This window comes from Petromyzon marinus, chromosome 50 (genome assembly GCF_048934315.1).
Source record: "Petromyzon marinus isolate PM22_M1 ecotype Great Lakes invasive population chromosome 50, UKy_Petmar_22M1.pri1.0, whole genome shotgun sequence".
In the NCBI taxonomy this organism is placed as follows: domain Eukaryota; kingdom Metazoa; phylum Chordata; class Hyperoartia; order Petromyzontiformes; family Petromyzontidae; genus Petromyzon; species Petromyzon marinus.
The window spans coordinates 667,207-692,957 of NC_133716.1; the positions used below are offsets into that span (position 1 = coordinate 667,207).

Sequence of the window (25,751 nt, forward strand, 5' to 3'; positions counted from 1 at the left end):
TTTGAATTTGAGTCAAAGATCTGGACGTGTAATGTGCTTGTGTTTTTCTTCAATGTTTTATTTGACCTTGTTAAAAACAAGGTAAAACATGGGTTGTCGATTACACACGTGTGTGCGGCAGTGATTATGTCATATTCATCAGCCAGTCATCTCAGTCAACCCATGGCACCTGGGTCTGTCCCGTGACCTCCTGTCAGCGAGCCTTTGACACTTCACGTGGCCTCGGAGTGCACCTAGCCAGGCACAAGCGCCGTGGTGACGTCACCGCCGCTTTGTGGCGATTGGCGGGTATTGTTGTCGTCTTCTATTCAGACACCTTGAGACAGTGGTGGAAATTCCCCATTCCTCTTGCAGAGGTAAGTAAATCCATGCGACAACCACTGATGACTTTCTCGCAAGGGTGGCAACTCTTTTGTATGAGCCCCAAGGGGATGAATTGGCCGAGTTGTCCCCAAATGGATTTTGAACTTGCAACCCTCTCGATGTGCGTCATGCAAGTGAAAGCATTGCACCAGCTGGCACAGAGCATCATTGCCTGGCTTCATTGCTACGATTGAACGCGTAGGTGTTTGCATAATTTGTTTTGGGTTAGGTTACATGAGTTGAAGTACAATGACCACAACAAAATTTTTGCAATTAGATACAAATTTTGTCGCGATAATTGGTCTTCATTTTGCCGGTTAGCGGAATCCAAAATAATCTGTGCGATAAATCCTTGTAAACAAGAAGATGTAATGTGACTATTGCCATGTGGTGGGTCTTAACGACACAGATGTGGTCGGATTCCTACAAATCAAACGCGCGTGAGTGATATCTCAACTGGCCCTGGGGTTCCCCTGTTCACAAATCCCTGCACTGACCAAGTGTGCCGAAGCATATCCAAACAATCCCCTTGAAATTACATAGCAGCGGATTGACAAAGGGCTGTAAATTATGATTCGATAATTCCAACATTAACATTGGACGCAGGCAGAAAGGGTATTGAGAGAGAGGGAACAGATGAAACATTAATAAAAATACCACATTATTGGATAAATTAGTTCTGAAAATGCCTTCTCTCTGGTCTTCAGTGTGTACTTTAGAGAACCAATAATCTATCCGTGGAATTTCATGAAATTTTATTTCAAAATTTATTCTGACACAGCCCACGCCACACACGGGTCCCTCTGGACTCGAGAATCATCTTCGCATCTCTCGGCACGTTTCATTTGGCCACACCGCCTCTTGCCAGAAATTAAACGAATTGAGGAAAGGAAGGGAAAAAAATCCGTGGTATTTCACATTGGAGCTTTGAATTGTGCGGTTAAAGGTTGTTCAGGCTTTTAATACATCCACCAAGGTAAAACGTGATGTTTTCACAAAATCCTTAATCGTCTGTGAAGTCGGGTTTGAGAATCATTATTTTATGTGGTCTCTAAGTATGTTAAATCACAGTTCATTAACAAAAGTAGTTTTATTTCTATTGTTTGGTTGCGCTGTACAGCTCTCTTGCTTGTTTTTTGGGGTCATACAGCTTGTTGTTCGGCATGATGTCTGACGTTTTGCTCCATGTACTAGGGCTTTCTTTAGCAACTGAATTTGGTTTACATCGTATGATTATTAGGTTATGTTGGTGAATTTCCAATTTAAGATATAGGCCTTGGAATTAATCTGCTGTTGAAATGGGGAGCACAGGGACTTTAAGTCCACGCTGGGGTGTGGACATAAAAGACAGAAATTTACAGGGGAATTAACGAGGCATCTTGCAAAATGTGTAATTTAAAAATACAGTATAACCTTTAGTGATAATGCTTTGACTGTGAGGGCACTGATCTGCTAAATCAATCGTGCAATTAATCAATCGGTGCCCTTTTTACCATGACGATGCCTCTTTGAGGTGGGCTGTCGTGTCATGGTGTGCATTTGTATCTGCCGAGGGAAAATGGGAAAGATTCTTGTGGAAGGGAGGAACACTTCGCGAATTCACCGCGAGGTTTCGTGACTGGGTACGGATCAGCGTAATGATGTGGGACACGTGCCTCGCCATTGCTCCGCCGACCTTTCAGCAACTTTGAAGTTCATCCCCCGTCTGATCTGTGGCTTCCCGTGGCTTGGCCGCGTACGTCGCTAATAGAGAGCTCACGCCGTCGCCCCCCCCCATCCCACGTGCTCTTTTTTAACTTTCGTCCAGGCTGGAGATGAGACGAGGTGAGCTGGCCACAGCACCGAGTTGTGGAGGCAAATGGGGAAGGTATACACAAATAGATAATAAACACACACACACAAACATCTCACACACACACCCTCCCAAGATAAAACAGTTATATAAAATAGCAAAACATAAGCGGGGATCCAACAGTTACCGGGCACGCGGCCAAACATTCGAGCCGGCCAGGAGCGGGGAGGGCGCGAGGAGAGAAGAGGGTTGTTGTCAGATGCACACCCACGTGGGCTGGAGGTTACCTGGACTCGTCGCTGGTCCTGGGGCTGCGTGACATCTGGAACGGGGACGTAACCGGGCGAGCAATTGGAATAACATCCTCTTCGTGAAATAGCTTGACAGCCAAACGTATAAACCTTAACTGTGACCGGGTGGTGAAAAAGGGGAACCGGAAATTAAGAGGATGTTTAGAATGTGATATCGGCAGAGTCAATTATCAAGACACGTCGGCTTCAGTTTAGCAGGGCAGCCAATTACTTAGACATTCCAGAGTGGAATAGCTAAGGCAGTCGGATATAAAGACCTAAACGCAGACCGGTTAAGAATAGGGTACGGAAAAATGCGTAAGGCAATTAGAGATCAACGCAGCCAGACAGCCAATTAGCAAGATTCTTCGCGCGGTGAAATAGCCTGCCAGCCAGATATAGAGACTCTCACAGCAGCCTTGCCGGGGATGGTACCGCAGAGCAACGCAACCAAAGACGTCGGCGCAGCAGAGGCGGGTGCGAAAAGCGAGAGAGAGGGAGGAAAAAATCTGAAGGAATAAAAAATTCACAGCGCCGTCCGCGCGCAGCGAGCGTAGTCGCGCGCAGCGGACTCGGCGAAACCTCGCTCCGAGTCGACGAGCGGCGAGAGGAGGCGGCGGTGGCCGTGGCGATGGCAGGTGGAGACGCCAGGGATTATCTGGCCCAGCGTCAGATCCCACAGCTCTTCGAGGTGAGCGTTTGCGACTCTGCAGCGCTCTTGCTCATTGCGAGCTGAGCAATTTGCGATCTGCTCAGGAAGATCGTCTGTGCCTACCTCTGTCGTTTTCCGTTTAATCTCTGTGGCTACCCCCCCCGTCCCCCTTCTTCGCCAAAGGCATTTTCAGAAGGGGTTTGTGGGTTCGATGCCTCGCTTTTTTACCGAGGGTTGGAGGGTTGTACAACAACATGCATCTTCCCACAATAGCAATGAGCAATACATTTTGAACTCGGCAATAGTAGTCCGTGTCCTTACGCCGGTGCGATTTCAGTGCTGCGTTAACATGTGCTTCTGTATTATTCCCAGGTTTTCCTTACTAACGATGCACTCGGTGTCAGGGGGTCTCCCGCTGGCTGCAAAGCTCCATTCATTAATTCAGTGCCACTGGGGAGCAACTGTATGTATGTGTATGGTTAGCGCTGATTAACAGGTGGGATCGATGCTCAAGGCGCGCTCTGTATGTGTCACAGTGGGAAGAATGGAAAACGCAGTTTCATATTGGTTTTTATTTAATTCTGTTAATGTATTTATTTCATACGTTAAAGCCTTACCCTCCATCGTGGCTGAGTGGATTGACGGTATAAACGAGCGGCTCGCAGCCGGAAGGTTGTGAGTTCAAATCCTGATTGGGGCGGTTGACTCGGCCCATCATCCTTCTGGGGTCGATAAAATAAGCACCAATTTGCGAGTAAGTCAACAGTGGTCGTCCAATAGACAGACACGCCCCCGCCATAATAATGTTGAATTTCCACCACTGGCTGAGGGTTGTAAATGGGAGATGAGCATCAATGGCTCAATGCTCATTGAGCAGCTGGAAATCACTGTGGCTTTAATTCACTGTGGCTTTAACTCCATTGAACACAGGTGCGGTATCTATGTCACTCTTAAACATTTTAATATTGCCCACCGTCTAAATTTTAGAGGAAATTACGATTTTTATTTATTTGCATTTAATGTAATCAACACGAGGCATAGTAGTTTAGTGCACTGCATGATGATGCCAGTGACCTAAGTTGGATTTCTGTTCATGGTTATCATCAGCAGCAGGGAAGGATATCTGGCACTGACCATAGTGAATTGACAGGCTATGTCGTACGTTATTCGTATTATTGTGCTTCTCCTATGTGACATTTCTACCCTTGATTTGGGACTGCCAACGGGAATGAACGAAGCCCAACAACACTCTTTTGATCATCATTCATCATCAACACTTTGACCTCATACCTGTGCTCACCTACGAATCGCGTCTCGCGGTGGAACGACCGCGGCCTCTCTCTCTCAGTAACCCCCCCCCACCGCCCCCCGTGGCCGTGCTCAGAGCATGCTGACGGGTCTCATTCAAGCCCGGCCCGACGACCCCGTGGGTTACCTGGAGAGCTACCTGCGGCGTGCGCGAGAGGCGAGCGGGAGCACGGCGCAGGGCGGAGCGAGTTCCGGCGGTGGCGGTGGAAGCCCCGGGGCCATCGGCGGCCAGGAGGCCCCGGAGAAGCGCTGTCTGCCCCCTCTGCACGGCAGCCAAGCGCCCAGGAAGCCCTTCCTACGCAACGGCAAGCGGCGCGATCGTTCGCTTGGACGATGGCGATGATGAGACCTCGGCACGCACCGTAGCGGGCTCCAGCGACGCGTCATTACGGTTCAGCCTGGAGCTACTGCGTTATCCTTAATGGCCAGGTTGCTTCTGGAAAAGAAGCTCGTAACTCAGTGGAATTTATCTGGTAAAATAAACATATATTTTAATATGATTTGCTTACTTTTCCTATACTTTGCACTCCGATCGTGTTTTTGTATTGCTTGTTGTTGTAACTTTATGACCCGCCCCTACTGGACATATGTGGAAAAGAGCTTTATAGCTCATCGGGTTCCTCCAGTATAAATACATATACCACTGGCACTCCACGGGAAGGGGGTCAAGAGCCAATGATGTAATGAATGGCAACAGGAGGAGGACTTGGGAAAGGAAGAGAGAAGGGAAAGACTGAGAAATAAGAGGAAAAGTAATGGACAATACAGGGCAAATGGGTGAGGAGAGATGAGGATACAAAGGGCCTCTTCGACGCCGCTGCGGGGAGCCGCGTCTGTTTTCACAGTGAGCGGGACGCGGAGTGGGGTTGGCCACACGGCAGTCGCCTGAGCTGCTGCGTCAGAGAGATGCGTTTGTAAGTTCGACAGGAGGAAGCCCTTCCCACTGGTTCGAAGATGAGACCTTGGCGGGTATAGGGTGTAGGCTTCGATGATGAGACCTTGGCGTGTGTAGGGTTCAATGATGAGATCTTGGCGTGTGTAGGGTGTAGGCTTCGATGATGAGACCTTGGCGTGTGTAGGGTGTAGGCTTCGATGATGAGATCTTGGCATGTGTGGGGTGTAGGCTTCGATGATGAGATCTTGGCGTTTGTAGGGTGTAGGCTTCGATGATGAGATCTTGGCGTGTGTAGGGTGTAGGCTTCGATGATGAGATCTTGGCGTGTGTAAGGTGTAGGCTTCGATTATGAGATCTTGGCGTGTGTGGGGTGTAGGCTTCGATGATGAGATCTTGGCGTGTGTAGGGTATAGGCTTCGATGATGAGACCTTGGCGTATGTGGGGTGTAGGCTTCGATTATGAGATCTTGGCGTATGTGGGGTGTAGGCTTCGATTATGAGATCTTGGCGTGTGTGGGGTGTAGGCTTCGATGATGAGACCTTGGCGTGTGTGGGGTGTAGGCTTCGATTATAAGATCTTGGCGTGTGTGGGGTGTAGGCTTCGATGATGAGATCTTGGGGTGTGTGGGGTGTAGGCTTCGATGATGAGACCTTGGCGTGTGTGGGGTGTAGGCTTCGATGATGAGACCTTGGCGGGTGTAGGGCTGTAAGGAGGAGTTCGAGCTCAGCATGGAGCAGATTAATGCAGGGGATGTGTTTTCATCGGTCAGTTTTGACGAGACGAGTCGGGGGACTTAAGACAAAGTGGGGAGAAATATAATGGGAAGTTTTCAATGGCCCAGCTGAGCTGTACGATTCAGTGATGGTCTAACAATTATGTGCAGTGGTCTTTACACGCATTAAAATATATTTTAGATTCTAAAATATGTTTGAAAGCGTGATGACCGACAGTGCATGTGTTTTAAAAGCAATGGCTCACATGGCCTTCATGCTTCAGATGAATTGTAAATCACGCAGCAATGCCAGAGTGCTCTGAATGTGCATGCTGCTGCTGTGTTAGCAGTGCCCTCATGCATCGCTAGTGATTCTTGTGATCTTTCCCAAGTTTACGGCATAATATTATCATAGCAATGTATGACATGTTTTTTTTAATGCAGCACTCTGGTTGTTCATTTGTATTATTATTGTAAAAATCAAAGCGCCGATGCGATAGGCGTCATGATGAAAATAATGATGGGAATAGTGGTGGTGATGATGGTAACAGCCATGTTTAAAAACTGGCAGTGATGGTGGTGATCATGTGTGCGTGATGGTGGCAAGAGTGATGATGTTTTACTCATGATGATGATAACTGTGACGATGGGTCGGTGGCACCGGTAATAGTGACGATTCACGGTAGTGATGGTGGTAACGATGATGATGTCGTGCCTGCTGCGTGATGATGATGATGATGATGTGTGTATGTTGAACTTCTTTCACACCGTACGCCGCCAACCGGGCTAATCGGAGGTGCATGATGACGAAGATGCCATTCACGCTCTCAGAGCCCCTGAAGACGGGGCCGAGCGTTGATGACGTTGATCTGATGACGTTGTTCTGATGACGATGTATTGATGATTGAGATGTATTGATGACGATGTATTGATGACTACGCGGTGCCCCCCCCCCCACCCTCTCAGAGGCCCCCGTGGCCGGGCTGCGTGGCTACCGCCGGCTGCCCCCGATCCAGCAGCAGTTCTCCATCGAGAGCGACACGGGGCTCACGGAGACGAGCGAACTCTCGCAGGAGCTCGACGTCTTCGAGCCCGGCCACCCGCGCCCGAAGGTCGTCTTCGTCATCGGTGAGGGGGACGCCGCGAGCTCGCCACAGCCCGGGGGCTTCCAGTCCGGGTTCAGCTGTCCCTCAACTGAAGCGCCACCACCACCCCCTGTGCTGGTGGTGGTGCATCAGCTGTTCCTCAACTGATGCACCACCACCACCCCCTGTGGTGGTGGTGGTGCATCAGCTGTCTCTCAACTGAAGTGCCACCACCACCACCACCCCCTGTGGTGGTGGTGCATCAGCTGTCCCTCAACTGATGCACCACCACCACCCCCTGTGGTGGTGGTGGTGCATCAGCTGCCCCTCAACTGATGCACCACCACCACCCCCTGTGGTGGTGGTGGTGCATCAGCTGTCCCTCTACTGAAGCGCCACCACCACCACCCCCTGTGGTGGTTGTGGTGGTGGTGCATCAGCTGTCCCTCAACTGATGCACCACCACCACCCCCTGTGGTGGTGGTGCATCAGCTGTCCCTCAACTGATGCACCACCACCACCACCACCCCCTGTGGTGGTGGTGCCTCGTAAGTCCTGGGCTCAATTCCCCCCAGGCGAGGCAGTTCTAGGTCACGTGATAACAATTATTAGTAATATGACAACTTAACATGAATATCAAGAAAGCCCCACTGACTCCGAAGACTCTTTTTGTATGCATGAATGTTGAACCTTCTTTCGCACCGTACATAGCCAACCGTGCTTATTGGAGGTGCGGGAATGAGAGGTGCAAACGAACTCACGAACATACTCACAACAACAACTATTTTGGCACGCGAGTGGCGGTGATGCACCAGGGCTCCCGTGCCAGGCTAGGTGCTCCTCACGTTTGTGGCGAGCGGCGCAGTGCTCATCTGTAAAAAAAGAGCTTTATAGCCCATCGGATTCCTCCATGATAAATACATCTTCTGATTCTAAAGCAGAATCTGAAGTGAGTGGTACAAGAGGCTGTCATGCATGTCGCTGGCCTCACTGAGATTCTGTGTTGCGTGAGCTCCCGGCAGTATAGAGAGACGGGGGGGGGGGGGGGTTACAGCCCAGTCACCAATGAATCGACACAAAACATAATATGGGTAAACATAACAAAGCGCATCATTTTAATTGGCACTACATTCTAATTAGCACTAAAGTAATAAAATTATGTTAATTGAAATTATTATATTAACTTAATTACTTCAGGCATCTGTGGCATAATTATTATGTAGCTTATCAAACATGTCATGTTTCTATTCAAGCATTTAACCCAAACATAATTTCAGCTTTTGGTATTTAATTATCATTTAATGGACTGGCACCAGCAAAGTTGCAATCCTGGAGTCCGGGTGAGGTTCGAGTTCTGGGGGGGGGGGGGGGGGGCTCTATGGAATCCCAGGCCAGTGTCTCAATCCCTGGGTTTGAGTCCTGGGGTGGGTGTCTCTATGGAATCTGATTCCCAGGCCAGTATCTCAATCCCTGGGTTCGAGTGCTGGGGTGGGTGTCTCTATGGAATCTGAATCCCAGCCAAGTATCTCAATCCCTGGGTTCGAGTGCTGGGGTGGGTGTCTCTATGGAATCTGAATCCCAGCCAAGTATCTCAATCCCTGGGTTCGAGTGCTGGGGTGGGTGTCTCTATGGAATCTGAATCCCAGGCCAGTGTCTCAATCCCTGGGTTCGAGTCCTGGGGTGAGTGTCTCTATGGAATCTGATTCCCAGGCCAGTGTCTCAATTACTGGGTTCGAGTGCTGGGGTGGGTGTCTCTATGGAATCTGAATCCCAGGTCAGTATCTAAATCCCTAGGTTCGAGTGCTGGGGTGGGTGTCTCTATGGAATCTGATTCCCAGGCCAGTATCTCAATCCCTGGGTTCGAGTGCTGGGGTGGGTGTCTCTATGGAATCTGAATCCCAGGCCAGTGTCTCAATCCCTGGGTTCGAGTCCTGGGGTGAGTGTCTCTATGGAATCTGATTCTCAGGCCAGTGTCTCAATCCCTGGGTTCGAGCCCCGGTCCGGAACTGGGATAGAATTAATGATTTCCTTCAGACCCGGTCTGATCCTTCAAACTAAAAATATATAATACATACAACACGTTGGACAATTTGCCCGTCTGCATAGAACATCAATATGGCACAAAAGTATGAACACAGCACGTACAGTATGTATGCTGAACTTATTTCGCACCGTACGTAGCCAACCATAATAATCGGAGGTGCAGGGGAAGGAAAACAAACTAAACATAAAAGTCAGTTCTAACGAAATACGTTTTCAATCTAGATTTTAAAATGCATAGCTCTAGTGGCTTCCTAATATGGGAAGGAAGAGCGTTCCAGATGGCCGCAAAAGTGCATCTGAAAGCGCACGATGCAGTGACGTAAAATAAATCGCCAAATAAATTGATTGTATACGTGGTCGACTATCGATAATCAGATTGATTACTCGGCTAGTCGTATAACGCGAAAATAGTCTGGACAACAAAACGTCAGCAGCAGGCATTAAACTTGCGTCATTGTGCTTGTGAGATGACTGGTGTGGCATGGACCCTCGTGACTAGACACTCAACCATTAATGTGACATACATCATTCATGAGGAATATATTATCATCGTGAGCATCGTATTTATTTAGACGTGCAAATGTCGTGGCCGCCAATTGCGAACCCTCCAGGGCATGCTGTGTAGATTTGTACGCTTTCAAGAAGTTAAAATCCACCTGGAGGATGTAAAAACAGGGCAATGTGAGAATGTGAACGAGAATACTGCTTTGTATTAAGGTATCTATGGAAGCGCCAGCACATATCAGTTTTACTGCTAATTGGGCAGACCTTGATATGTCATTGATGTGCTCACTTTCAGATGCCACGACAGAGATACCGAAGAATATTAAATATGCCTTAGTTTGGTCTTCTATATTTAATCTCCTGGTTAATTGAAGGATATGAGAACTACAATACAGCTCTGTAAAGCTGGGTCGTTAAAATATACGGCCTGTGTTGTTCCCGAGAAATGTATTCTCTAAGCGTTTAAATATCTGGAGATATCCATGTCATTATCCATGGATTTTTCTGTCCGAATCGAGTTGCTGCAGATAATGATCTGACTGCAACTGCAAATCTTGAGCAGCTGAGTTCCATTATCATCCTATCTAATGCTGGCCTAGCTGATGCTCACTCGTCATACTCAGCGTCTTACTTGTGCACTCAAACTCAAATTCAGTGGTGGCTAGGAGGATGTTAACTTCCTCGCCTGGTATGCCCGAGGACGTGGGTCCGAGCCCTACCCTGACGTCTGCTGCTGTATATTTGGAGTTTGGATATTCTCTACGTGGTCGTATGGGTTTTTCTCTGGTTCCAGTTTTTCCCTCCAGATTTATAAACGTGCGTTTAGAGTATTTGGCTGCTATAAATTTCCGCACGATAAGCCACTTTGTTGACCTATCAATTGTGGCCAGGTCGCTTCTGAAAAAGAGCTATACAGCTCAGTGGGCCTTACCTGGAAAAATAAAAAATAGTTTAGTTCAGTCAAAATTATTTCCTGCTCAAACTAAACCTGGTAACATGCTTGCCAACCATTTTAATGTGCTATGAAGAAGGGCCATTGTCCGAAACGTCGCCTGTAACATATGTTAACTTTTAAGGCCACACTGTTATACATGAATGCATGCGTTGCGTGTTTTGTTGATCCACTTGGACATCCGATTACTTACGACTCCTGTTGCGGCTGCTAGACGTTGATATGTAATCAGAGCACAGGGCATGACCACCAGTCCCCCAGGGGAGCACGAGGCCGCCTGCCTGTTTCCATCACCACACACAAATCATCGTCTTGCACGGTCTCATTTTTGTAGAGCATATTGATATGCGAGTGCAGTTTAGACACGACAGCAGTTACTTGAACTTCATCTTGTTGTTGTTGTTTAAACTCATTGCCGGACAGGCAATATACACATTCCAGCAGCTATCTGCTTGTTCAGAGCTTACTGTTGACCTTTTATATAATTTATATATTTTTTTAACCTTCATTTTATTAATTTCAGTGGCATCCACAAACACTGGCAGAGCAGTGGTAACTGCCCAGTGTCTTGCCAGCCACCAATCACTTGCTGCATCATGGCATAACAAAAACAATAACTTCCAGCGCCAATCCACTGCTGGATGAAGGCCTCCTCACACCACCGTGAACATGCTTCCCCATGCTCGTCACTACGGGTCGGTGAAGTGCAAGGGCTCATACCGGATCAGACACCACTCGCCGCTCTTGTTTGCTGTGGTCAGGAATCTAACTCGGGTCACTGCGTCGTTCATGGCCCAGAGTGCTAATGATTGCCCCACTGTCGTCTTCTCGATGGCATTACACAAAGTGCTCGCCACAAATGAACCACAATACTTCGCTGATCTCGTTAAGGAACATCAACCATCGTCACACGAACTCCAGTCATCCCGGAGCAGCGCCTTTTGGCTGGCAGTCACTGCATCACGCGCTTTCAGTTGCGCTTTTGTGGCCGTCTGGAAAGCTCTTCCTTCCAATATTAGGGAGCCACTGGAGCTATGCACTTTTACATCTAGCTAGACTGAAAACTGCATTTTGTGTTAAGATTTTTGTCCTTCTCCCATACCTCCGATTAGCACGGTTGGCTACGTATGGCGTGAAAGAATTTCATCATACATATGCACTGATTTAATTTCAGAAGTTACCCAGATTAAACTCAGCCTGTGCGGTCCACTCCGATACTACATCGGCTGTAGAGCGTGGGTCTGTAGACCCCGCCTCCCCAGTTGAGGAATTAGGGTCGGGACGTTTTAAATGTGGAGCGATCCTTCAACGAGCATTATGCCACTGATGCTGCAGCGGTATAATGGGGAGCACACTGACTGGACTTGCAATCCAGAGGCCACGATTTTCACCAAAGCTCTTCTCGGGGAAAGAGAGTGGGGGGCGGGACACTGGGACAGCTTTTTTGAAATCACCGGGGCTGTCTGGGCCGGACCAGCATGCATGCCGTCTAGCCAAGTGCACTGTCGAGAACTGGCAAGGTTCAAACTGGCAGAGGTGCAACCTACCTTGGAGACTACTAAGCCCTGAAGAAGGACCAACGCCTGAAACGTCACCTACTACCGTATGTTTTACTTTTAAGGCTAGTATTGATGAATGTTGTGAGTTTATTATTATCAGAATATATTTTTATATTTAGCTTTGTTGTGATAACTTGGTTTATTGTTTGTGCTTTTTGTTTTGGTGTCATTTCTGAATTTGTTCATTAATTTAATATTTTGCTTGGTAATCGGGTTTTCATTTGCTTGGTAGTGGTTGTATATGGGATTTGGTCAATATATATATAATTCTTGTACAGCATTATGGGGAGCTATGAAAGTATTGTTATTGGCGGTATCGTACACGTGTGTGTGTGTGTGACAATGAGGCTTGTGAAGGATGCTACTGGTCAGTTGGAGGCAGTTGCCCTCCAACAGTAACGAAGGGCAGAAGAGTGACGCTCGCAACAACGAGAGGAGCGCGGACGGATACAGTGCAGCAAGTTGGGACAGTAGGCTGCACAACGTGCGTTTGCCAGTGATCTCAGTCAATCAACCCATGGCACCTGGGTCTGTCCTGTGATCTCCTGCCAGCAGCGAGCCTTCGACACTTCACGTGGGCTCAAGGTGACGTCGCTCATTGGTATCGGTGTTGATGACCCCGTCCCCCGCACCGCCAGGTGGACCGGGCAGCGGCAAGGGCACGCAGAGCCGCAAGCTGAGCGAGAGCTACGGGCTGGTGTGCGTGTCGCTTGGGGAGGTGCTGCGCCAACACGTGCTGCAAAGAGCGCCCAGCAACCGCAAGTGGAGGCTCATCGCCCAGATCATATCCAAGGGGGAGCTCGCTCCACAGGTGACCGGGAGGAGATATCGGAATTGAGATATTCCCAGACGGATTATAATTCTCAAAACAACTCATAATAATGGATCAGTGATTCCACGTTCTTATGACGAGTACATTCCAATGACAGTCATTCTTTCAATCCGAATCGTCCATGTCATTAGCACAAGTTCACGTTAAAGTGTATTTGTTTTACCAAGTGGTAACTCTCATTTTCAAGAGTGGCCTGGGTGTGTATGTATGTTGAACTTCTTTCGCACCGCACGTATCCAGCCACGCTAATCGGAGGTGCGGGTCAACACAATTACAAGCAAATCAGAGCAAAAACAACTAAATGGAAAGTAGCGTAAAAACCACCGCATCACAGGAGACATCTAAAATAAGATCCCGTGCCGTGGTGGTGAGATGTTAATTACCGTGGCCTGGTATACAGGAGGTCGCGAGTTTTATTCCGACCCTGATGCCTGCTGCATATTTGTAGTTGGTATGTTCTCCCTATGGTCGTGTGGATTTTACTCCAGGTTCTCTGGTTTTCCCTCCACATTTAGAAACATGCGTTTAGGGTATTTGGCTGCTATGCATTTCGACAGGATAAGCCAATTCGTTGCGCAATAATTTGTGACCAGGTCGCTTCTGAAAAAGAGCTTTATAGCTCAGTGGGCCTTACCTGGTAAAATAAAAAAAAATGTGTTTAGTGAACATAAATCAACATTGTAAAAAAAATCGTGTAATATGAGTTGCATCGGACAGATTACATTTAGGACTGTTCAGAGTGTGGTTACGTTACAGGTGTCATGCTCATTTGGTAACGCCGCTCTCGGTCGGTCCCGTTCCCTCTCGGACGGTCCACGACTTTCACCGCTCTGCCGTTCCTTTGGTCGTCCAGGAGACGGCAATTTGGGAACTGAAGCAACACTTTCTGCAGAACCCGGACGCCCCCGGCTTCGTTATCGACGGCTTCCCCCGAGAGATTTCACAAGCTCTGGCCTTTGAGGAGCAGGTGAGTGGCCACCGGCCTCGCGTCTTCTTCATACAAGTCGAGTTGTATCGTCATCCCAACGCTCATCAACAACAACAACAACGGTAAAGCCATCATGTTCAACAGAAGTGGCATCATCATCATCGTCACAATCATCGTAAGCATCATCATCATCATCATTTGGAGAAACAATAAATAGCGGGAGCATTTAAATAAATATATAATTCGTTACCAGCATTATAATCAGCATCATCGTTATCATGAAACCATTATCAGTAGCTGCAAAAGCAGCATTCATCATCAAGATCATAATTTATTCTCACTGAACAGTTGGAAGGTCCCGAATTATATATTTGTATGCCTACTTGCGATGTATATGCTTACGTAGACTTAGGAGGACCATAAACTTTACAGTTATGGTTAAGTGCACAATTATAGCACTCCAGAAACTTCACCGTGACATAGCTGCCTGGCATTTGAATACAATGGATTCAAGTCCTTGGAACCCAGTGTGTGGCTGCACCGTCTCTTTAATTATCCCTGTGCGTGTGTGTGGAGATCCCTCTCTTAAGAACTCTCAGATCTCATGCATTTGGCAGCAGACTTGCACATTGGGAGCATTTTTCAGTTTCAGACCAACAAAGCAAAATATTTCACGTGCTCCTCGGTGCATTCCCGTGACAAGGCCACGATTGATATTTGGGCGATGGCAATGAGAGCCCCGTGAATCCTGAATGTGCCTTCGTCTTGTTCTAAGAGCTGGGGCAAAACTCATCTGGCTCTGTGTTCTATTCCATGAAGCGGTGTTTGTATGTGGACGGTGACTGCTCATGTTTGCGTAGTAATTTATGCATAGAATGCATTAATAGAAATGAAACCATAAAAAAAATAACATTCACAACGACAGCACGGGAGTCTTGCACGACGACCTTCTGCGCAATCTGCCTCTTGCTTCACTATTGACGTTAAAACAACCAACACCGCGATTCTGACCTTCTGCGAGCCGCCCTCTAAAGCTGACCCCTTGACCTCCACACCCCCCCCACGCCCCCCCCCCCCCCGCCCACCACCCACACGGCGAGGTGGGAGCCCCGGACGCGGTGATCTTGTTGGCGTGCGCCAGCGAGCGTCTCCGCCAGCGCCTGGGCGAGCGCGCCGACCGGCACGGTCGCCCGGACGACAACCCTCGCGCCGTGGAGCGCCGCCTCGCCACCTTCCGCCAGCACACCGTGCCACTGGTCCAGCACTACCAGGAGCGCGGCCTGCTCCTCACCGTGAGCAGGGGAGGCTGGCAAGGGGGGTGGGGGGAGGAGAGGTGCCTTGGGGTGGTGGTTCAGCTTTTTTCCATTGCAATGCATGCCAGTGAATCAAAACTATAAACCAGGGGTCGGGAACCTTTTTGACTAAGAGAGCCATGAAAGCAAAAAATTTGGAAATTTATTTCAGTGAGAGCCATATAATATATTTTAAAAGTGAATTCAACTAAATGTCAGTATAATAAGCCTCTGAATTTATTCTTTTAAATAATGTTGTTATAACACTCACCATTAATGCGACTTCTGGTGCTGCATGGATTTGCTGATGTCTTTGTAGTCGGGTTGGTACTTGGTGAGGTTAAGCTTCATGCAAGCGTTGAGGCTTTCATCTGTTAAACGTGATCGTAGGTTGGACTTGATGTTTTTAAGATGTGAGAATGACTGCTCACATGCATACGTAGATCCAAACATGGTCAATACAGCAATACTCACACGCTGCAGTGTGTGGTATGTGACAGGAAGCGCGTTCCAAGTTTTGAGAATCAGCTGGTCTTCGGGTTGGAGTTTTTTCATTTCTGTCCACATGTGCTTGCTCGCCAACTCCGCTTTCTGTCGTGTGATTCTTTCCAAATCTTCATTCAGTGACTTGAACTTATTCACCCACATGTCTGAGGCCTTCAGGTCAGCCACTTCTGCTTCAAAATCTCTGACGGAGACACCAGGGATGTAATTCAGGTCGGCTGTGTTCAGTGAACACTCGTTTGGATGGGTGATGAACTTAAAAAGACGAGTGTGCTCACGAAATTCTCCAAAGCGTGCTTTGAAGGACTGTAGGAGACTGGATGTGCAGCCAGCTAGCTGGTGGAGATCAAGGTTTTGAATGGGCTCACTTGCTGTGCATGCATCTTTAAATTGGCTCAGTTTTTCAAAATGTAGTAAACGACCTGTTTCAAGATCCGTGATGAAAAGCTCCAGCTTGTTTTCAAAAGCAAATACAGCTTGTTGAAGGGATAACACTGTATTTCCAATGCCTTGCATTTTCACGTTGAGCTGGTTCAGATGTTCAGTCAGATCTACGAGATAGTAAAACTTGAGGAGCCACTCGGTGTCGGCTAGCTCAGGATGCCCGACGCCTTTCATTTCAAGGAAAGTCCGGATTTCGTTCAGGCAAGCCGCAAAACGGCTAAGCACCTTCCCTCTTGACAACCAACGCACATTGCTGTGCAAAAGCAGACCAGGATAGTTATTTACAACTTCATCCAGCAGTGTTTTAAACTGGCGATCATTTAAGGCTCGGGCAACAATAAAGTTGATCACACGAATGACCAGCGACATCACTTCGCCAAACTGCCTGTCACACATCTGAGCACAAAGTGCCTCCTGGTGTATAATGCAATGGAAACTTAGGATGGGTCTATTTTCATGTTCACGGAGAAGCGCCACAAATCCTTTGTTTTTCCCCACCATACACGGAGCACCATCAGTACACACTGAGAGAAGTTTATCCATAGGTAGACTTTTTTCTTGAGCAAACTCCATGAAAGACTTGAATAAATCCTCACCTCTTGTGGACCCTTTTAATGGCAGAACAGCAAGACTTTCTTCGCGCAGTGTGTCACCAACAGCATATCTTGCAATCACGCTGAACTGCGACAAATGGCTCACGTATGTTGACTCATCCAAAGCCAGAGAAAAGAACGGCGCTGCATTTATGTCCTTCACTTGCGTTTCCTCCACTTTGTTTGCCATCACGATGGTACGATCATGAACAGTTCTTGCCGACAGAGGCATGTCTTGTATCCGTTTGATTATCTTGTCTTTGTTCGGAAGATCATCAAAAAGTTCATTGGCTACATCCAGCATGAACGTTTTAGCATACTCGCCATCTGTGAATGGTTTTCCGTTCCTCACTATTGCTAAAGAACCAGCAAAGCTAGCCGAATTATAGTCACCTTGCCGGGTCCATACGCGGAGTTGCTGCTGGCTAGCTTGCACCCTGCTCAGAAGCTCTTGGCACGCTTTCTTTCTGCTGTCTCCCGCAGGGTATTTTGATGCAAAGGTAGCGTGGCGCGTGTCGAAGTGCCGCTTTACATTCGACTGTTTCAACGATGTAATTTTGTCATTGCAAATTAGACACACCGCAGAACCCGCTCTCTCCACAAAGGCGAATTCTTCTGTCCATTCGTCCTGAAATGTACGATACTCGTCGTCTTTTTTTCTTTTCGCCATCTTCTTCGTCGAAGGGTTAGCTTTGAGCTAATGACCGAGCAGACGCAGTCTCAGACTGATTCAAAAGGGGGCGTTTACCTGTTTTACCCAGCAACGGCAAACGTAGGCCAGTATCATCCAATTAAAATAATGGACAATTGCTCCTGCAGCCCTGAACAGGACATGCGCAGTGAAAAATCGATGGATGGATTAAAACAAGTGAGAATATTTTGTTTTATCTGCGAGCCATATGCAATCATCAAAAGAGCCACATCTGGCTCGCGAGCCATAGGTTCCCGACCCCTGCTATAAACGAAGAAGGGTGAGCTCGTGATCCTGCCTGCATTCGTGCTCATTAAGAGACTTTACCGCATCGCAAGGAATGGCAATGACTGGTGTGCAGGCAGCAGAGCGGCGGCTGTGCTCAGTGCCCACAGCACCTCACGGGGCTGGATTAGGGTTAGTTGTATTTTAAACTATTAAAAAAATATTTATGTATATATATGTTGAACTTCTTTCGCACCGTACGTAGCCAAACACACTCATCAGCGTTTTACCAGGTAAGGCCCACTGCGCAATATACAGTAGCTCTTTTTCAGAAGTGACCTGGCCACATATGATAGCTCAACGAAGTGGCTTATCACGTGGAAATTTATAACAGCCAAATACTGTAAATGCACGTTTCAAAATGTGAACGGAAAAAAACTGGAGGACCCGGAGAGAAATCCACACGACAATGGGGAGAGAGAGACACCCAAACTCCAAATATACAGCAGCAGGCATCAGGGTCGGGATCAAACCCACGACATCCTGTATACCCGGCGAGGTAGTTAACATCTCCTAGCCACCGTGGTGTTGCTTTGCATGGGCCCTCATGAATTCAATGTGGCCCTCGTCCCTGCCCAGTCGCCGCCCTTGTCACAGCCCGGCACTTGGGCCCTTCTGGTGCAGTTGCGCCGCCTGCTCACCGGATCGCTACGCCGCTGACACACGCCACTGCCAGTGGGCCATTACGTTGGCAGTTTACAGTGACCGCGAAAGTCTTTTAAATGTTATTCTTGAGAAAACTAGGTGAGGATGACGGCCAATGGGCGAGAAGTTAGGAACAGAATTGCATCCAAGGGAGGCAATGTGCTCGATGGGACGTCTGCCAAGGAGATGAAACAATGAAATCAGTTCGTGTGCTGGTGTTAGATTGATTGTTACATCGCAGGATTGTGTGAAGAGATGGCAATGGCTTCCAGCAGTGGATTGATTACCGATGCTGCTGCTCATGTGACTCCACATTTAACATTTTGTCTGAATTTTCCTTTTTTTAAACCACAGCTCGGATTTTAATGAGCGATAGCTAGCATGAAAGGTCTTGTTCCAATTAAATATATACCTACATGAACTGAATACGTGGACGTATGCTATACATTAAAAAAAACATATGAAAGAAATATGTAAAACATGTTGGCGAGATTGCCTGCGGAGCCTTGTGGCTTGATGTCGCTGTCATTCAGGCTTAGGTGGAGCACGCAAATTGGACCGGAGTCATCGTTAAGACTCGCGCCCTCAGCCGCTTGTGCTGGGCGGATTGCCTGTCTCGTAACGATTTGCTCTGACCTCGGTGTTCTCACCCACCCGCCCCCCACCCCCACGTCTCACCGTGGAAGTTCGACGCCGACCGGGAGGAAGGGGAGCTGTTTGGCGACATCGGCGCGGCGGTGGAATCGCGTCTCTTCTGCAGCACGACTCCTGCGGCTGGTGAGACGCGCTCGCAAGTGGCAGCGTAAACGTGGGGAAAGGGGCAGCAAGAAAAATAGATTATTTTTTTTGTCCAAGACTTACATTTTTGTTGTTATTTTACAAATGTTATCCCCATTGTGCCATCGGTTGCATATCTTGGGAAAGAGAACCCATTCGCAACTGGCATAGAAAGCAGTTGTTTGAGAATGGCCAACTAAAGCAGCTATCACAGAACTACCGCTAAGATCCCTTCAAGCGAGTTCTGGTTCACACAGTAGAGCACAGCAATTTCCCCCCTGTTCTGCCACACGGAGTAATGTTTATCCACGTGGACTTTAGCTAAATTATGTGCTAAACAAAATGTAATGCGATGGCTTTTTTTGTGCAGTCATCTGTGACCAAGGCAGAGACTTACGTCACTTGAGAACCCGGTTTAATCACCAACATCTCAGCGGTGCCAGCTCAGCGCTCTGACCTCTAAGCCGCCCAGCCACCACTAAAGATTATTTATTTTATTCACCAATTACAGAAGACGCAATTGTAATATCTATATTGTACATTTTTTTTTATTACGCGCTATCACAGAGGATTGAGAATGAAGCACATGTAAATGTATGTATGTTGAACTTCTTTTGCACCGTACATAGCCAACCGTGAGAATCGGAGGTGCAGGGAAAGGACAACAAAATAAAAACAAAAATCAGTTCTAAAGTAATGAGTTTTCAGTCCAGATTTAAAAGTGCATAGCTCCAGTGGATTACTAATATCGGAAAGAGCAGCGTTCCAGACGGCCGCAGAAGCGCATCTGAAAGCGATGCAGTGACCGTCTTTGTTCGAACTATCACAAGCCTACAAAATAAACGGGCAGGAGGCTGTCCACCTCTGCATAATGATCAAATAAAATGTAGACCATCAGCCTATGGGGCTGGACCAATGTTTTCCTGTAAAATTTGGTCAAACTGGAAAACCCTGGAGCAGTTGAAAATAAGACTCATAAGCAGCGCGTGGCCTCTTATAGAGCTTTGAAGTATTTTATTTTAAAAAAATTCAAACGTTTTGGTAAAAACTCTAGAGAATTTTGTATTTAAATTGTAAAGAGGGGAACTACCAATTGGTGATGTTTCAAGCTACAGGGATACAGAGCAATCTGAGTTGCATTTGCGAATGCTGCTGGGTTAACTGGTGAAACTGACGCCACGCTGTCATGTAGAATTGTGGATAATACACTGGTAAATAAACAAGAGCGTCTGTTGAAGCGACCTGGCCACAAAACATTGCTCAATGAAGTGGCTTATCATGTGGGAATGTATAGTAGCCAAATACTCTTGATTCTAAATCTGGAGCGAAAAACCAGAGGACCCGGAGAAATATCCAGACGACAATGGAGAGAACATGCAAACCCCACGACCTCCGTTATGCCAGGCGTGGTAAGTTAACATCTCACCACCATGGCGACCCAAAAAATTATTAACCATTCCGCGCATAAACAAAGGTATTATTAGATGTTCAAACACCAAATGTACATTTATTACACCTCCGATTAGCACGGTTGGCTACGTACCATGCGAAGGAAGTTCAACATATATACATAGCCAAACATTTGTGATTTTTTTTCCACAAGTATGTGTGGTTGATGCAGACTTGATGCCTTGTAATAGATGTCTATGTGGTGTTTGAACATTTTAACACCTGTATTTATGCGAGAAATGGTAAAGCCTTTTATCATTCAATATCTTGATAGTGGCAAAAGAGTCCCAAAGATAAGAGCCTCTCTTATGCTTATGGGTTTTCTCAAGAAACGCCAATTTACACCCAATAACGATGAATATAATCATATAAGCCTAGCAATGCCCATTGTTTATGCAGAAAAAACGCACTGAGTCCGAAAACACCTTGTTCAGGAGGATCTCGCATTGGAATTTTTTGGCCGATTCCATTTGCGAGTGTTTTACGTGGGAAAAATATTGGGCAAAGACAAAGGTGCAGGTCTGTAAATGCTTGCTCACGCCACTGCTGCACTTCGAGAGAGCTGTAGAGAGCCCCATCTGGAGGGTATTTTGCCCGCTCTTCCCCATTTAGCCAGAGATTTTGGAAGAGGTGGGGGTAGCCACCCTTTTCCCCACCACACGCGACTTGCCGATCAAATAACTGTGCTGGTGAATCCATTTTATCCACTGGGTGGACAGAGGCAGTGGGTGGGATTTAACAGGCTTGCATTGTCGTTTCAATGGCCGTGCAGGCAGATGGAATCGAACGTCTGGGTTGCAAGTGCAGTGGGCTAACGATCACACCACGGCAGCGTCCCTGGTGGATAAGAAAAAAAGGAAGTTCGTTTCCAGGACAAACAAAAAAACCTTGCACACTCGAAAAGAAAACCGTGCAGACAGGTGACAAGCCTGCTTTCTGTACTGCAGCCTCCTGGCCAATGAATTGTGGCTGGGCAAACTATCACAAGCCGACTGCAAAGAGTTGGATTGCAGGCATTCACCACCATGTCCGAAACCATAATATATTTTGAGAAGCGTGACACTTTCATTTTTTAATAATTCCAGATAAATATGTAATGTCACTGCCGAGACACATGGGAACAATGTCGACTCGGTTCTCCTGACGTGTGTCCGGGCTTTTGAGCCGCACAACCCAAACATACACCAGAGGGATGTGCAGCACAGACGCAAATTGGACATTTATAATTCGCTAAGAATATAAAACCACCTTGGTTCTGAATTTCCATGCAAACAGGTACAATTTTAGAAGAGAGAATTTTTATTGTCGGGCTATTGGCCTTCTCAACAACCCAAGTCTAGACGTTAGCAAAGTTATTGAAGGCCGACAGATGGTAATAGTAAAAAATATTGTATTATTTACTTAAAAACCTAGAATGTTACACAAAACCGTATATTTAGTTATTACACGCGTAGTGGGTTCCACGGAGGCACACACTTGGCTTTGGAGGAAACACGTTTGTTATGATACCCCAACAGGGTTTCTACATACACGTACACTGTTACTAGGCCCCAACAGGGTAACGACATACACGGGTCAGGTCAGTAACACACTGCTTGATCCACGATGCCGAGACTTGACCGAAGACCGAAGGGACGTATCGCCGAGGGTTCTATTCCAGCAGACAGCCGCGATCGCTCTCGGGACCTCTCCTTTATGCTCCCAAGCGTGGCCTCGCTCCGCCCTCGGCCACGCCCCCTTCTGTATCTCACCAGAAGGTTCTCGACCAAGCATCACGTGTCCCTCAAGACACCCTTTGGGCCCCCTCGCTACCCTGTCCCGGTCACGTGCCCTCTCGGGTTCACCCAGACTGTCATGTCCTGACTTGCCCTCTCTCTGCCACCAGAACCATGCCCCCTAGGGCCTGCTTCCATGCCATACATACTCTGGTGCCAGAGAGAGGTTCAAGACGCACAGTTCCACTCTTGTGACATTAGCTGGCGCTAAACACCATTTACGTCACTACACACGGAATAAAATTATGATTATCGTCAATGGGGAGAATATAAGGAACAGAATAAATAAGCAGATGAAACATATTCCTCGTATATCTATCGCTACCCATAAAAAATAATCGCACATCCTCACAGCCACCAGGCCTTCTGGAAGTGCACCATTTCAGCATAATTGGATCGGTTAATTTACAACCAATCTCTGCACCGGTTTTGACATACAGTGTCTCATCAGTAGTCAGGCTTGCTGGAAGAATTGCTGGCGAACTTTCCAGTTGTGATAAGACTCGGGCCCTCTAAGTAAAATCGATGGATCCGGTTCGGAATAAGAATTCGGTCGACTATTGTCATTGCTTTGTATTTGCGAGAAATAAAATTCCGTGAAAAATGTCACACGTCTTCCAACGTCATCGTTTAAAAGTGTAATGAACAAACGAAGATAGCCTCCGTGGCTCGTTGGGTTGCTCGTTGGCGCTGGAGCTCGACAATATGAACGCGCGCGCCAACAACATGTGCATTTTGCTTTTAGTCGAAAAGATTGCTTGGGGTTCTGAAACAGAAACGAGGAAGGGTGAACTCGTGATCCTGCCTGCAGTTGTGCTCATTAAGAGACTTTACCGCGTCGCAAGGAATGGCAATGATGGCGTACAGCCAGCACAGCCGTGCCTGTGATCTAAGCCCAGAGCGCCTCTCCTCTCATGGGGCCGGGTTAGGTTTAATTGTGTCAACACATTGTAAACTATAAACTGTACAAAAATAACGATTAAACTATTTTTATGAATGTTGAACTTCTTTCGCACCATATGTAGACAAACGAGGAAATCGAAGTGTTACCAGGCAAGGCACACTGAGCTATGTAGCTCTTTTTCAGAAGCGACCTGGCCACAAATGATAGCTCAACGAAGTGGCATATCGCGTGGACATTTATAGCAGCTAAATACTCTAAACGCACATTTTTTTTATGTGGAGGGTAAAACCGGAGGACCCAGAGAAATATCGACGCGGCCACGGTGAGAGCATTCTAGATTTGAAGCTTTCGTGACTGCAAGGATCCATACTCTTTGGTTCTATTCGGTAAAGTCACGTAGGTGATTTTACCGAATAGAACCAAAGAGTACGGTGAGAACATGCAAACTCCAAACATATAGGCGTCAGGGTCGAGATAGAACCCACGACCTCCTGTGTATCGTCTCATCAAGACGGCACCGGTGCCATTTTCCACGGTGGGAATTATTCCGCGTGCCCCGGTTAGCAGCGGGGACACAGTGACAATACATTCGCCACGTGAAAGCGTCGAACAGCAATAGAGATCATGGCAACATGAGCAAGGATAAATCGTGCATGTTCCAGTCACTTTTCTCGATTGGCGACGTTTAGTTGTTGTTGCGAAAGTAAGATAAGATAACAGAAAATAAGCGCGACACATTCGTCAATAATATAACACTATGTGGCCTTGAAATAAATATAATAGGTGATAGTCCGTATTGCAAAGCAAGCTGATAATAGATAAGGCGTTTACTGATGCACAATCCTGGTCTCCCCCCAAGTGATTCGGTAAACTCTCCTGATTCTTGGTTATCATTAAATTCAATAACGAACCTTATTTTGCCTTGTTTGTATCTTACACGTTTTTTTTCTATTTACGAACTATATTTTTATATATTTAATTAATCTTTGGACAGTTTTGTCCGTGCCATTAGCAGCATGTAGTATTAACATCACATTTGCATGTGATTTTCATTTGCACGAAATAATGTGTTCTGACACGCACGGTTAAGTTCAAGTTTGGTGAGCATAACTAATTTGCCAATTAATATGTAGCGTTACATACCGATTATAAACATCCTCAATTAGCCACGATCAGTCCACCGTTGGATGAATGCCTCCACAAGCCACCTTCACCGCTTATGATCCTGTGACGTGATAATCCACCCAGCACCTGCACGAAATCAGATGGTATATTAATATTACATCCTTGTGTCAATCCACTGCTGGATGAGGACCTCCCTACACCATCGAAGACATGGGCGGTATTTAACCATACAATGCATGGCCTGTGCGAGTTGGTCAAGACGGCACACATGTTGGGGTCTCGTACAGCACAACAGTGAATGTGCCGCATCACCCTCGGCTGGCAATGTGGCGGCTAATCATTAAAACTGCATTTTTTGCACCGATCCAAGTACTTATGATGTTTAGCATCAGAGATCTGATAATATCAGTGCATTATATTGTGTATACTCGATGAGGGGTGCTTTATAATTGTAATTATTATCTTACTATATGAGAAAAAGTTTTGCTGGCTGGATTCATGTCTGCCTGGCTTGATTGCTAGGGCGATGCTGCCAAGTGCGCTGTGGTGACGTAAACCCCCCGCCCCCTACCTTCCACCCTGGCCGTGGATCCTGCGCGAATGCTGAGACCATCAAATCACGAAACTTGAGATGCTGATTAACTCACAGCGCAATCTGTGTGAGTCCTTGGGTCTCTTTGTGAATCTGTGGATCTCTGTGGGGATGATTGGTGACCAGGCTGAGAACAATGAACTCACAACACTAAAGAACCCGGTATAATCACAGGCAGCGGCTGAAACCAGGATTTTAACCCAGGCTATACGCGTGTTAGCCACCTCCACCAGATCATATATTTGGGTGCCACAGTGGCGAGATGTTAACTACCTCGCTTGGTATACAGGAGGTCAAAGGTTTGATCCCGACCCTGACGCCTGTATATTTGGAGTTTACATGTTCTCCCCGCGATCACGTGGATTTTTCTCCGGGTACTCCAATCTTTTTCCTCCACATTTCGAATACACGCCTTTGGATTGCTATACATTTCCACGTGATAAGCCACTTTGTTGAGCGATAATTTGTGGCCAGCTCGCTTCTGATAAAATAGTTATAGAGCTCAGTGGGGCCTTACCTGGTAAAAAAAGACTATTCTTTGGGTCTTTCGGTAAAGTCACGTCGATGGTTCAAAGAAAATAGCAAAAAACTACGACGTTTCGATCACACCCAAAGAATATGAATTCCTGCAGTCACGAAAGCTTTAAGTCAAGAGAAAAAAAAACCGGTTCAAAGTGTCTCTGTGCTCCTTCGCCTGCCTAAATAGAGGACACTGACCTGAACTTTCAGCACAAGTCTGGCCTCGACACCAGCGAGCAG

General features: G+C 47.1%; 1 protein-coding gene across 2 annotated transcripts in view; it reads left to right on the forward strand.

The window, feature by feature from the left end:
* The first annotated feature begins 2,181 nt into the window (after positions 1-2,181).
* The window catches only part of LOC116953095 (adenylate kinase isoenzyme 1-like), a 54,906-nt gene continuing 31,336 nt past the window's right edge, over positions 2,182-25,751 (forward strand). The window contains exons 1-7 of one of the 2 annotated variants that reach the window (XM_032972937.2): positions 2,182-2,230; positions 4,482-4,710; positions 6,980-7,141; positions 12,795-12,967; positions 13,842-13,955; positions 15,017-15,208; positions 19,057-19,147. In XM_032972937.2, coding sequence (XP_032828828.1) covers positions 2,222-2,230; positions 4,482-4,710; positions 6,980-7,141; positions 12,795-12,967; positions 13,842-13,955; positions 15,017-15,208; positions 19,057-19,147 — 970 coding nt within the window. In that variant the 5' untranslated portion in view covers positions 2,182-2,221. Of the gene's footprint in view, positions 2,231-2,275; positions 3,137-4,481; positions 4,711-6,979; positions 7,142-12,794; positions 12,968-13,841; positions 13,956-15,016; positions 15,209-19,056; positions 19,148-25,751 lie in introns of those variants that run through there. The other variant, XM_032972935.2, reaches the window with a different exon arrangement.